The sequence below is a fragment of the Protobothrops mucrosquamatus genome, unplaced genomic scaffold, assembly GCF_001527695.2.
Source record: "Protobothrops mucrosquamatus isolate PMUCROS unplaced genomic scaffold, P.Mucros_1.0 scaffold1308, whole genome shotgun sequence".
Classification (NCBI taxonomy): domain Eukaryota; kingdom Metazoa; phylum Chordata; class Lepidosauria; order Squamata; family Viperidae; genus Protobothrops; species Protobothrops mucrosquamatus.
Window position 1 is genome coordinate 98,796 of NW_015387509.1, and position 12,564 is coordinate 111,359.

General features: G+C 34.7%; 1 protein-coding gene across 1 annotated transcript in view; it reads left to right on the forward strand.

Annotated features, from left to right (window-relative positions):
* IARS (isoleucyl-tRNA synthetase) overlaps positions 1 to 12,564 on the forward strand; it is an 85,326-nt gene that overhangs the window by 56,894 nt on the left and 15,868 nt on the right. The window contains exons 26-29 of the mRNA XM_015821335.1: positions 4,153 to 4,327; positions 5,432 to 5,544; positions 7,102 to 7,197; positions 9,746 to 9,922. Of these exons, the coding sequence (XP_015676821.1) occupies positions 4,153 to 4,327; positions 5,432 to 5,544; positions 7,102 to 7,197; positions 9,746 to 9,922 (561 nt within the window). The remainder of the gene's footprint in view (positions 1 to 4,152; positions 4,328 to 5,431; positions 5,545 to 7,101; positions 7,198 to 9,745; positions 9,923 to 12,564) is intronic.

Genomic DNA, 12,564 nt, shown 5'->3' on the forward strand with positions numbered 1-12,564 from the left:
GATCGTTTAGCGACAGCCGGGTATCCAGGAGGACGCCCAAGTTGCGTGCCCTTTCCACCGGGGCCAGTGTTTCGCCCCCAATGGCCAAAGATGGAGTAAACTGGCTGAAACGAGGCGCCGAGAACCACAGCCACTCGGTCTTGGATGGGTTGAGCTGGAGCCCGTTCCTCCCCATCCAGACCCGCACAGCTTCCAGACAAATGTATACAGCATGTCCAAAATAACAAATCTTATCTTTTGAAAAGTTTGCTGGATCAAAAGGAGGAATATGTCTTAATCAACTGTAACCTGACTTTGTTTAGATTAAAATAGATGGTTGAAAACAGAGGGAAAATGTCAAATCTTGATTAAGGAGCAATTAGTGTTGACTAGAAATTTCGTATAACATGAATCTAAATTAGAATTTTCTTTTCCAAAGAGAATGGATTAAAAATAATTCTGTTTCAAGAAATAACAGAACAATATGTCTCATGGGAAGAGCCCTTATCTGTAACAGTATTGTTGAAAGTGGCTGCTAATTTTCTGTCCAAGATTAAGATTCTGGTATTAATCTGTGAAGCCCTAAATAGTTTGAAAAAACAATACGTGAGATAACTCCTTTTCGCAAATAAATCAGCCTGACTATTCTGATCTTCATCAAAAGTCCTGGTGATTATGCCATATGGCGTAGTTCTTAATGTGGTGTTGGTCAGGAAGAGGGCTTTTTCAGTTATATCACTGAAAATGTTGTTCCCTTAAAACATATATGTACTGATCTTACTGGCACTAGGTTCATTATATTAACATTCTTATTTATGGTAACATTTGAGATGGTACTAGCAAATCAATTATGGTTATTATATTAAATTATATTGAATTTTTAATACTATACAATTGCTGGAGATGCTCATGAATAGGCAGTATATACAGTGGTGCTTAAAAGTTTTTGAATCCTTTTGAATTTTCAATATTTTTGCATAATATGACCTAAAATGTTACCTGTTTTCACACAAGTCCTTAATTAAACAAATGAGTCACAAACATTTTACTTGTTTATTTATTTATTAAGAAAATGATCCAAAGCTACACATATTTGTGGGTGGCAAAAGTATGTGAAGTATGGACTTTGCGTGTTCTTGGTCACTGTCTTCCTGCATGACCCACTTTCTCTTGAGCTTCAATTCTAGGACAGATACCCTGACATTTTCTTGTAGAATTTGCTGGTAGAACTCTAGAATTCATAGTTCCATCAATAATAGCAAGCCTTCCTGGTTCAGAGACAACGAAGCAGGTCAAGCCATGATGCTACTACCATGTGTCATAGATGAGATAAAGTTCTCATGCTGGAATGCAGTGTTGCCTTTTAGCAAACCTAACACATTCAACTCCAAAAATTCTATTTTGGTTTCAGCTGTCCACAGAACTTTCTTGCAAAGAAAGTTTTTGGCTTATCTATGTGATCTTTCAGAAACTGTAGATGGGCAGAATATTGCTTTTGGAGAGTAGTGACTTCCAACCTTGCCATATTGTTATGCTTTGTTCTCCTAATTGTGGTCTCCTGGACACTGCTACTTACCAATGTAAGAAAAGTCTTTAGTTCTTTAACATTACTCTGGGGTTCTTTGAGACCTCCTGGATTATTGCATACTTTGCTGATATTATGATCTTGGTTGGTTGATAATTCCTGGGAATAGTAACAATAGTGTTGAATTGCCTATATTTGTAGACTGCCTACCTAACAGTGGACTAGTGAAGTCCAAACCCTTTGTAAATAGTTTTATAACCTTTTCCAGCCTGATAAGTATCTTCAACTGTTTTTTGAAGGTTCTCAGAAATCTCCTTTAGTCAAGCCATGAAACACTAACACCTATATGCAGTGCTTTTTTTCTAAAAAAAAAAAAAAAAGGTGCCGGAACTCACACACGTCATACAACCAGCCTTGCCTACCCTACAAGGTTCCATCCAAAAAAAGGTGCCGGAACTCCGTTCTGGGCGTTCTATGAGAAAAAAAGCCCTGCCTATATGTATTGTGAAGATCAGCTCCTTGATTGAAACACCTGACTCTAATTTCCACTTCAAATGAATTGATAATCCTAGAGGTTCACATAACTTTTGCCACACAAGAGATATATAACTTTGAAGCAGAGGTCACATTTAGGTGGAAATATTGAAAATTCAAAAGGGTTCACAAACTTTTAAACACATATGTGTGTGTGTGCATATGTATGTATGTGTGTAGATTTCAGAAGTTCTGCAGAAATTTAAAGGGACAGAATTCACCAAGAAATATTGTGTGTTTTAAACTAAGCATTCCAAACATCTGCTTATAAACTGATGTTCTGCTTTGGAAAGTAAGCCAATTGAGACCTTTATCTGCTTCAGAAATTTGAATGTAGTCCACCAGATGCAGCGGTTCTCAACCTATGGGTCGCGACCCCATTTGGGGTTGATCGACCATTTCACGGGGGTCGCCAAGCAAGGCTGTCCGCCATTTTTTTCCCCTTTTCCGACGGGTGCCTTACCTCCCTTGGGCTGGGCCAGCTGGTGGTCGGCCTGCCCCGTCTCTGCCGCTTGCCAACTACGCCTCTGCCGGCGCAGGGGGCGGAACCACGCATGCGCGGTGCTCCCGGGCAGGGAAAGTCCTCGACTTACGACCGGTTGGGTAGTCTCAACTTACGACCGGTTTAGTCCTTGACTTATGACCGGTTTAGTCCTCGACTTACGACCGGTTTAGTCCTCGACTTACGACCGGTTGGTGTCACGGCATTAAAAAGGTTGAGAACCACTGAGATAGAGTGACCTTCTATGGCTTTGTGTATTAAATTCTTAAAGGTCATAAAAGTCATAGATGCTCTCTATAGTATTTTTTTTTTTTAATAAAATTTTATTGATTTTTCAATTAGAAACAATAACATAAATATGATGCAATTAATCACAATATCAACCAAAAAAAAATAACACTACTCAATACATTCATGGAAGTGTCCGGTGCCCCCCCCTGCACCCCCCTCTTTCACTTTCCATACCTTCCTCCTCCCTAACCTCAACTTCTCCTCCTTCCTCCCTCTCTCCTACTTCCCTTCCTCTCTCAACCATCCCGTCTGGTGCAGTTGGGGCATCCACCGGGCACCCCCTTAAAAAAGTATCACATATATAAATCTACAATACATCAGTTTATATACATCTATCTATTCCCTGTCCCCCCTCCCCCCCCAGGACTTCCCAGAGCTGAGCCAGGTAATAAACACACAATAATCCCATTCTATCCAAAGCTACTCATTATTACAACACACTAGTATAAACTTACTGTGACTCTAAAATAACATTAAAATTCATACAAATTTTATAAATATAACAATTATTTGTTTTTATATATGTTATATAAAAAAAGAAAATTTTTTAATCAAAAGCTACATGATAATTATTCAATTCATATTTTCTCTGAATATAATCTATCCATCTTCTCCATATTGAGATAAACTTCTCCTGAGAATGAGAATAGAAATAGATGCTCTCTATAGTATTGTTTATATATTTGCTTGGCTATACAGAGGATCTCCTAACAGCAGCAGCATTTCAGCATAAGTATGCTAGAACAACTTTGGGATATAAAATAGGAAATGCAGTATATTTAACAGACAGCTCCATTTATAATAAATAGCGTTTATCAATTCTGTTTCACTAGGCTGAATTAAATATCATATCATTCTAATATTGTACTGTATATAAACATATTTAATTAAAGCTTAATTGCAGAAGACTTAGTTATTAAGGCAACTAATTACTTTCTGCATGATTGTTGCGTTTCCAAAGTGACTAAAGACTGTACAACTGGAAAAAGGGAGACCTTGTCTAATAGAGGGATGACTAGTATAAGCAAAGTTTAATTCCAAAATTAAAGTGGAAGTAGCTATACATCAGAATGTTTGGATAATATTTTGGTAAATGTTTTTCTGGTATTGAATAGGTTGAGACTTCCTTTCTTTCCTTAAATATAATCACACAGGGTTAGAATTATGCACAGACAAATCTATATAGTAGATAGTTGTTTGATATTCTTGTCTTGTCTTTTCTATACAACATTTGTTGCTATTGGAAAATCTTAATAATGTATTTTTCTTTGTTCTTTTTATTTCCTTGGGGGGTTATGTGCATTTTTTTTTAAATATGAAGGAACTTAATGTCCGCAAAGTGACTTTATCAACTGATAAAGATAAGTACGGAATCCGTTTGAGAGCAGAACCTGATCATATGGTGCTTGGGAAGCGACTTAAGGGTGCCTTTAAATCTGTAATGGCTGCTATCAAAGAATTGCCAAGTGAGCTGTTGGAAGAATTTCAGAAGACAGGTTGGTAACCATTCAGCATTGTTATAAAACTCTGATATCGCAGAAGAAGTTTCATGCTTGGATTGCAAACTAACCTATTTAGCTTCTTGAATATAATATAACGTACTAATAGATTGGGAGTATTTAAAAGCTATAATATTCCTTTTTATGTAACAACTTGGCTGCTCTCCTTGGAGTGGGATACTCAGGCCCTGTCATTAAGGGCCTTAATTTAAAAAAAAATGAATAGAGAGAGCCTGCACATTGTTAGTGCTTTTAACAAATAAAATTCTAAAAGGAGACCTATCAAAATAGAAACATCCAAACATGGGAGTGCAAAAGCATGCCAAGTTGAGCAGGCATTGTTAAAAAGAATTTAGGAGTAATGGGATAGGTTTGCCTCATAAATGTAAGCTTAAATACAGAATAAGAGAAGAACAGAGTAACTGAGTTGGAAGGGACCTTGGAGGTCTTCTTAACATTAATGTTATTGATTTTCCACTACAGGTAATCCTTGAGTCTTACAACCTGGATCTCACAGGTTCTAACAGTCCAGCCTCCTCTGTGCTCATATGACTGAATTGCAAGCGCTTGGTAGCACAGCTGCATTTACAGCGCTTGCAGTGTCCTGCAGTCACATGATCGCAGTTTTACAATGTTATTGCCAAAACCCGGCACTTACTCCTTGTTTTGGCAAAATCGCATCCATAGTGAACCATTGGTTTTCTTAATGAATGCAGTGTTCACTTTACAACTACTGTATATTTACTTTATGGCTGCCACTTTCGCTTAACAACCACTGCAAAAAAAGTCCAATTGGTCAGGCACTTTATTGACCTGTTTTACGACTGTCGTGACGTATGGCTGTAATGGGCAGTCTCCACTAGCATCATATGTCAAGGGCTACCGGTTTCCTGATTGAGGCCTATCCAATGCTGAGTAAAACAAAGTATTTGGATGAAAAAAAGTGCACTGTTTATTAGAAGGAGAAGCACAAAGTCAGAAAGGCATATTGATAGGTATGTTTATCTTTCAAATGAAAGAGAGAATAATTAAAGATTATTTTGAAATCGAATCATCATGTTTTAGCATACAATACAGAATTCTTTTGTTTCAATTAATTAGGCACAATTGTTGTAGAAGGGCATGAACTGCATGAGGAAGATCTCCGTCTGATGTACACCTTTGACCAGACTGTAGGGGGATATGGCCAGTTTGAAGCACATTCTGATTCTCAGGTATTGAATATAAAAAAGTGTTGAATCTACATACTCATTTTGTTAATGCTACTTTTTGCAAATTATTGTCTCTTACATTGCAGTGTAGAATTCATTTCTGAATAGCTGACTTAAGATAACAGCATGAAAAAGTTTCGTGCTTTTTAACGTTAACGTAGGACTTTAAATAGGGAAGCAGGCAACTTTCCTACCACATTGTATGGGTTCTTGATATTGTTATTTTAATAGCAATTTCAGGAATGTAAAAACGAGGCTCATATGTAGTTCTACAGTAGAGAGGAAGAGTATTACTCAAAAATGGCTAAAAGTAAGGAAAAAAATGTTTCACTTTTTTAATATTAACAGTATGAGGGGGGAGGGTGTGGAAGTCCTTTTTCTCTAGGAAGCAAGTCTGCACAGATAAATGTCCTGGTCCATAACTGTGAGGCATGCATTTTCTATCTCTACAGTTTTGTTAGTCTTATGCCACTGTAGTCCATGTAGTGAGATGTTTAGCAAATGCTGATCTGTGTTGCTCCATTGTAGAAAATAGGTGCTACTACAGTGCTGTAATAAGGTCAAATTAATGAAATATAAAAGTACAAATAGTACTTCACTTGCGAAAGAGAGTTCCTAGGGCAAGTACTAAAGAGAGAGGGAGACAGAAACAAGTAGAAAAGTAAACTATAGCAAAAATGGGTTCAAAAATAAAACATGTTTATTTTAAATAAAATACATTTTATTTTAAATAAAAAAAACATTGATTTTTTTTATTTAAATAAAATAAGTCACCATTCCACCTCTTAAAAATGAAATATAAAGCATTTTGAAAAAAATCAAATATCATAGTTGACACCAAAGAGATGTCAGGTAGGCTTGCTTGATGGGCATTCAGTGAATGTAATGCCACAAATGAAGGCTCTTCCTTGAAGCGGGGCAGAGGCATCAGAAGAGTACAGGAAGTACAGTGTAGAAGTATGTATTTGGGCCAGGGAGTGGCACATTTTTGAGACTTTGCCTTTGCATGTTGGTCACTCCATAATATAACTAGAAAAAACGTTTTAGACACTGTTCTTGACACTACCAACATTTCCAGGAACAAAGTGGAAATCACTACATGTTGTATATAGTATGTTTTAAGTGTGTGTTATGTATGTGTACACTTTTGAGAGGAAGCAACTAAATTTAATTTTTATTGTGTGCCATTGTGCCCACAGGAAAAAATGACAATAAAGGTTATCATCATCATCATCATCATCATTTGATAGCTATATTGTAACCCAAAAGAGAAGAATAATGAATTTGAAATTTTAGAAACATTTCAAAGATACTACAAGATACTGAACATGAGTCTAATTAGGTGTGTGCATACTAGCCATTTTTCCTTGGGACTGTATCCACCAAGGATTTTCCAGAAGTGATCTGGAGTTGTAGCCCTTTTAAAAAGCAATGAAGAATAAATAATGAACAATTAACTATGGTTTATAATTAACTCTAATTTATTAAAACACCATCCTTTTAATGATAGAAGATATAATGTAAAGTTTTGTTCAATTTTTTTGCTGTATTTATCACCAGGTTTTAGTTCTCCTAGATGTTACTCCTGATCAGTCTATGGTTGATGAAGGTGTTGCACGTGAAGTAATAAATCGCATCCAAAAACTTCGAAAGAAGGTAAGTAAATCTGGGGAGGATAACAAACAAAGAAGTTTCTCCTAAAAATGTCTCTGGGGTCATATTCCTTGATTCCTTTTATTATTAATAAAACAATATTCTTTATGATTAAACTAACCCTAATCTCCAAATGTATATCTTAGGGGGGACATTTAGGTTATAGAACCCCAGTTCCTACTTTGTGCAGAGATCCATATTACAGCATCTCTGTCTAGCCTTTGCTTGAACATATCCGGTGTTCTCACCACCCTCTTCTCTGGGTAATTGGTTCCATTATCACATTGCTCTTACCTCTAGGAATTTTTTCTAACATTCAAACAAATTCTGCCTTCTTGTATCTTAAATTCATTATTCTTTATTCAGCATTTTGAGATCATGGAGAACAGGTCTAGATCATGCCCATTTTTGTTTCAGGTCCTTGAAAAATATTCTTCTTAATTTTCCTCAGTTTTAACATTCCCGCTTCAGTGTTTCTTCAGACTATATAGTTTCTAATTGCTCTTTTCTGATTGATCCAGTTTGTATGAATCTTCTTCTCACAAGATTGTTCAAAATTGGACAGTACTATTAATGAGGGCCAATAGGTACACAAATAAACACCACTGTTAATTTTCATGCTTTGAAAATTATACTGATATGAAAACTCGGTAATTGCCAAAAATACCCAAAGCCTGGGTTTTCTGTAAGAAATTGTTATTTTTATTGCTTTCTTTCTCTTTTGCCTGTTGGAACATTATTCTTCCTCAAGAGCAGATTTGGCCCAACCCCTTGAGCTTTTTGTAAAGCCTTAAAGACTTTGGTTTTGATACCAAGATTATGGGTCAGGAGGTTGGGCTGAGCCAGCCCATTTCTTATGTTAAATGTGATAGTTGGATCTGTTTTTACCACAACTGCTTTTTTATGTTCATTTTTTTGAGTTTTGCTTTTTTCTGCTTGTATGTTTTTAACACAGTTAGCTATCCAGAGTTACGAACATGAGATGGTCATATAAATTGAAGTTATAAATAAGACTCCCTGTCCTAAATCTTTTCCTGAACTTTTCTATGGAATTAATTGTTGTTTAAGATATTTATCAAAAACTAATTTGTATACATAGATTGATTGTACTATTGTTTGCCTCTATTTTATGTTAGGAGTGATTTTTTAAAATAAAAAATAGCAAATAATAGATGTTGAACTAGAACTCCCAGAATCCTAAACCATAGGCTATCAGGAATTTAAGTTAAGCACCTTCTGAGATTTAAAGGTTACTTACTCTGATTTTGATTCTAATCCTGTTTGTAGCAACTAATCTTAAGTAAATTTGGTAATACTTACAGAATTACTCAGACCAAAAGTATTAATGAATATTAATGTATGCAACATAAATTATCTGAATGATGAGTTTTTGATTTAGATTAGAGTTTGCAATTTTTGAGTTTTTAAACTAAAAACAATGAATTTGAATGACAAAAGATGAATAAGATGCTGTCTGCCACAGGTCACTGTGGATTGGGTTGAATTTCCCTGCTGTAAGAAACAAATCCCAGCCCCTTCCATGCCATAGCATGAGTGTCTGTTTAATGCATAAATGCTGTTCATAGCTGAAGGTACTGTGTGCAACTGTATTTGATATTACTTGCACCTGAATCGACAAGTGAAATGTAAATCATGTTAAAAATCAGAAAGATTGATTTAAAGAATATTACCTAAAACAATTTGATCCAGATAGCTTGCTGTGCTGATTAATGTTGCTTATGATCAAGCCAGCAACCTTGAAATTAATTGGGGGGTAAAAGGAGCATTAAGCAAAAAAATATTTCCTTAAACTTCAGAAGCCTGCAGTTTTCTTATCTTATGTGATAATGACCGTACATTTTGCTTGTTTCCTTGTAAAAACATATATAATTGTTGATAAATCAGCTGTAATACTGGAAAAGAAATCAAATCATTAGTCCAGTTATAACAACAGAAAGCTGTGAAAAGAAAGAAGTCAATATTTTAAATATCAAAAGAATGTGTTGAAGGGAAATAACTTTGTGCTTGATGGGGTTGGAACGCATCATGGAGAACAGATGGCAATAAAAGGAGAGAATAGAACAGAGGAGAAAAATTGAACATGACATAGGTAATTGTGCATGAAGGTGACTTCTCTCATTGTTTTAAGATGACAGCTCTATAAATAAGAGTAACCTCTACACACACAGTAAGTGTAGCACTCCCAAATAACTTTCATTAATTTTGTTAGTGCTTGGATCTGAACTTTGTTTGTTAACCATAAATTCATGAAATGCTTTTTCCCATGAAGGCCAATGATACACGGCAAACCATTTATTTTCATTTTACCCAGCAAAGGATGAGTGAGTTATGTGTATGGTGGAGCATGATTAGAAAGAAAACTTGTGACAGTTTAGGCATTTAGATATTTTTCTTTGTAAATCACACTGATAGGCACTGTTTTGTTGCTTTTTGGTACTTTTAATACATTAATTTCTGACAGAGAATTTATTACAAAAATTGGCCATAAGGTAATATTTGATAGTCACTAGTGTTACTAATTTTATTTCAGCGCAATCTGGTTCCTACAGACGAGATTACAGTATATTATCAGGCATCTCCAGAAGGTGATTATCTTGATACTGTTATTAAGGAACATACAGATTTTATTTTTGCCACAATAAAAGCTGCTTTGAAGCCATATCCAGTATCTTCCTTGGAGGAAGTGCTTATTCAAGAAAAAACTCAGGTAAGTACAAATATAATCCTTTACCAAACATTCACCTTCACTGTGATCTAAATATTGCACTCTTCATATTTAATGTTTGTTGGACTAGACTATTCATATAGTATAACAAGTTTTAAATTCATGAAGTCAGTAAATTCGAATTCTTTCAAAAGTGTTACATAGCTACAGTTGTAGAAAGCTTTTTTTAAAAGAGTATGAGACATATACAATAACCAATAATATTTGCAATATAAAGATTGCATGTTTAATCAAGTATATTCCCATGTGAATTTTAGTTTTAAACCTTGACATTCTGGTTTTATACTATATGAATTCACATTTTTCTGAATGTCTTCATTTTGATAGATTTGATGTTGTTGTACGGGCATTAGATTTGCAAGGTATAAATGCAATAATTCTCATGACAAATTTAGATTCATATCAAACTAAACAACTGTTAGAAGATATATTACAAAACCATCAAAAGATAAATAATTCAACAATGGTTTCTTTTTTCCCTCCAAAATGGTTTTAAACAGTTTGCACACTTTTGAATCAGTCAATTGGCTGACTTTTAAAATAGGATTTGACAACCATTTTAAAGTTGTTGTTGATAAGCTTTTATGTCTAGATATAAGTTAATTTGAATTTACTACATTCAGCCTGAAACTATGTATAAAGAAATGTGACAGAATTCCATTAGAGAAAGAAGGGAATGGAAACCTAAGACTGGTTAGAAGTTCAGAAGACAGAAAAAAACCTTGATGAAAACACAAGATTGTAGAACAGTTTATGGAAGAGTCTGATTCATAAACAATGGACAAAACCTTGCAAATCACAGTAAATCACACTAAATCTGTGATCTTTTATAGATCAGTTCAAAAGCAAATAGCAGATCATAGTACATAGTAGATCATACAAAATCAAAATATGGGTAATTATGGCTCCTTAAGGAGATACTAGAAAATTAAAAATATGTTGTACAAAATATAGGAGAAGTTGTGTCTTTAAGAAGCGAGGATCTAATATTCTACAAAGAATAATTGGGGCTGTTCTTTCTTGTAGCATGGAAAAATTAAAGTCATAAAATGTTTGTGTTCAGTCAATATGCAGAGTAGATTTTCACATTGTGATTCTAAAGAATTCTCTGATTACACTGAGATCCAGTTATCTATTAAGTGCACAGAACAGACACATAACATTTTTGGCATATTTTATTTCAAGCCAGTCTGATCGGGATGTGTCTCAGCACAACTGAAATAATAAAATTCTGTGATTGTTTCTGGTTTTCTTGGGAGGAGGCAAGATGGCAGTATCTTGCTCTGCCTTCCTTTCCTTTTCCATTTAACCTAACCCCCATTTTTTTCTGTGGTTTCCCTATCTCTGTCTAACAGTGACACATATAGTCTCACCAATGTACTTTATGTTGCCACTATCACTACCAAAGTGCATATACCTACGCCACTGACTCTGCCCAAACATAGCATATCCAGTCTGCCTACCACATATCACTGTACTGCCATGGATACTCAAGTGTCTGATACGCAAGTGCTGTTTCCATGTGTATTTTAAATTTGGGTATAGAATAAATGCATGTGCCTCAGAATCCCACCTGAGTTTGGGTATCTTGAACAGCTTATTGTATTCATAGGATAAACAGTGCATAGAATGTTTTGCACATTCTTGTCACAGAATGTGTCAATTTTAAAGGTTGCATGGGCTGGCTTTCTATAATTTTTGGCATTGTAGTTCCAGTATAACTTGGAAAACCAGATTACGGAAAGCGAATATGTATTTAAAATGAGAAGAAATTGATGTAACTTTTCATGGATATGAATAAGATTATAATCTTATATGAAAGGTACATATATATATAGTTCAAGACCAAACAACAAATTCAAATAATATGTAAAATGCAAATAAGCCGGACAGTAATTTACATTAAGTGGGAAATAGACTGTCTCTAATGATAGATATTTTGCTGCTGTCTATGAATAAGATTTACATTCATTTTATAGGGAATATTAATTAGTGCTTGGTAAGATAAAATACATTTTATATTAATTTAATAGTTTAGATACAGATAGTTGACCTAAATGAGATAAATAAGCTCTTCAGAACAGTCAAGAATTAATCTTAATAATTTGATCATCATTACTATCAAAATTATTATAAACTTTATCTGCCACCCATCTCACAGTTTGAAGCAACTCTGAGTGCTTTGATAAACTTCTATTTTATCAAAGTAGTCAAACATTCATCGTAACTGTGACTGCATTCTAGGAAAAAAAATGATATAGCAGAAGATGAGTTTGTTTCACCGCCTCCAACCACCAGTTTTGTGTTTTTTTTACTAGGAAATTGTAAGATAAGTAATTGCTGACTGGTAACCTTCCACTTAGTCATTAAGTTTAATTTTTTTTTGTTAACATTAACATTAATTTTTGCCAGTGGCCATAAGAGCAATTACCAGTTAAGAATAAATAACAAGAGTAAACAACAAGAAGCTGTGTTAACATCATCTTAGTTTTTCATTTAATATACTATTTGTTGTTTTTTCTTTCCTATAGTCACTATTTGGCATATTGTTTGTCAGCTTTCAGGTGGTTGATGGTTGAAACAACTGCCCATTGGGACAGAAAGAAATTGCATGGTATTTGAAC